The sequence below is a fragment of the Sinocyclocheilus rhinocerous genome, unplaced genomic scaffold (assembly GCF_001515625.1).
Source record: "Sinocyclocheilus rhinocerous isolate Xijiao unplaced genomic scaffold, SAMN03320098_v1.1 scaffold3366, whole genome shotgun sequence".
NCBI classification, from domain to species: domain Eukaryota; kingdom Metazoa; phylum Chordata; class Actinopteri; order Cypriniformes; family Cyprinidae; genus Sinocyclocheilus; species Sinocyclocheilus rhinocerous.
Genome location: NW_015637533.1, coordinates 18,987 through 19,478, shown reverse-complemented (window position 1 = coordinate 19,478; position 492 = coordinate 18,987). Strand labels below are relative to the sequence as shown.

Sequence of the window (492 nt, the reverse complement as noted above, 5' to 3'; positions counted from 1 at the left end):
CACTGCCAACACATTTCAGTTCAAACAACTTGTAAAAGTGCATGTAGCATCCTATGACCCCTTTAATATTTTATTAGCAAAACAAACGCAAAGCTTCCACCAAGAAAAAACTGTTCCTGGCAAGAGTAGAGTGCCGACTGCAGTAACCCGGATGAGCCGGAGTTATCAGCTTTCACCGGTTGTTATCGAGGGATAACAGACCTCGGAATGTCACGACTGACCAATCAGAATCAAGTATTCCACAGAGCTGTGTAATCACACACACACACCCTCACCTCCGGAGCGAGGACGAACGTCTGCATGAACCTCCTCATGGGTCGGCCGCTGTTGGACAGCTCACCCATCACCTGCACCACCACCCCGTCCCCCAGCGTCGCATGAGCATCCACCTGCCTGATCTTAGTGTGACACTCACTGAACTGCAGAGACATCACCTTCTTATGGATCTCCTGCACACACACACACACACACACACACACACACACACACAGA

At 50.0% G+C, this 492-nt stretch overlaps 1 protein-coding gene across 5 annotated transcripts in view; it reads right to left on the bottom strand.

The window, feature by feature from the left end:
• The window catches only part of g3bp2b (G3BP stress granule assembly factor 2b), a 17,785-nt gene that overhangs the window by 10,964 nt on the left and 6,329 nt on the right, over positions 1 to 492 (bottom strand). For all 5 annotated transcript variants that reach the window (XM_016563936.1, XM_016563937.1, XM_016563934.1 and 2 more), the window contains exon 4: positions 276 to 449. In XM_016563936.1, coding sequence (XP_016419422.1) covers positions 276 to 449 — 174 coding nt within the window. The remainder of the gene's footprint in view (positions 1 to 275; positions 450 to 492) is intronic.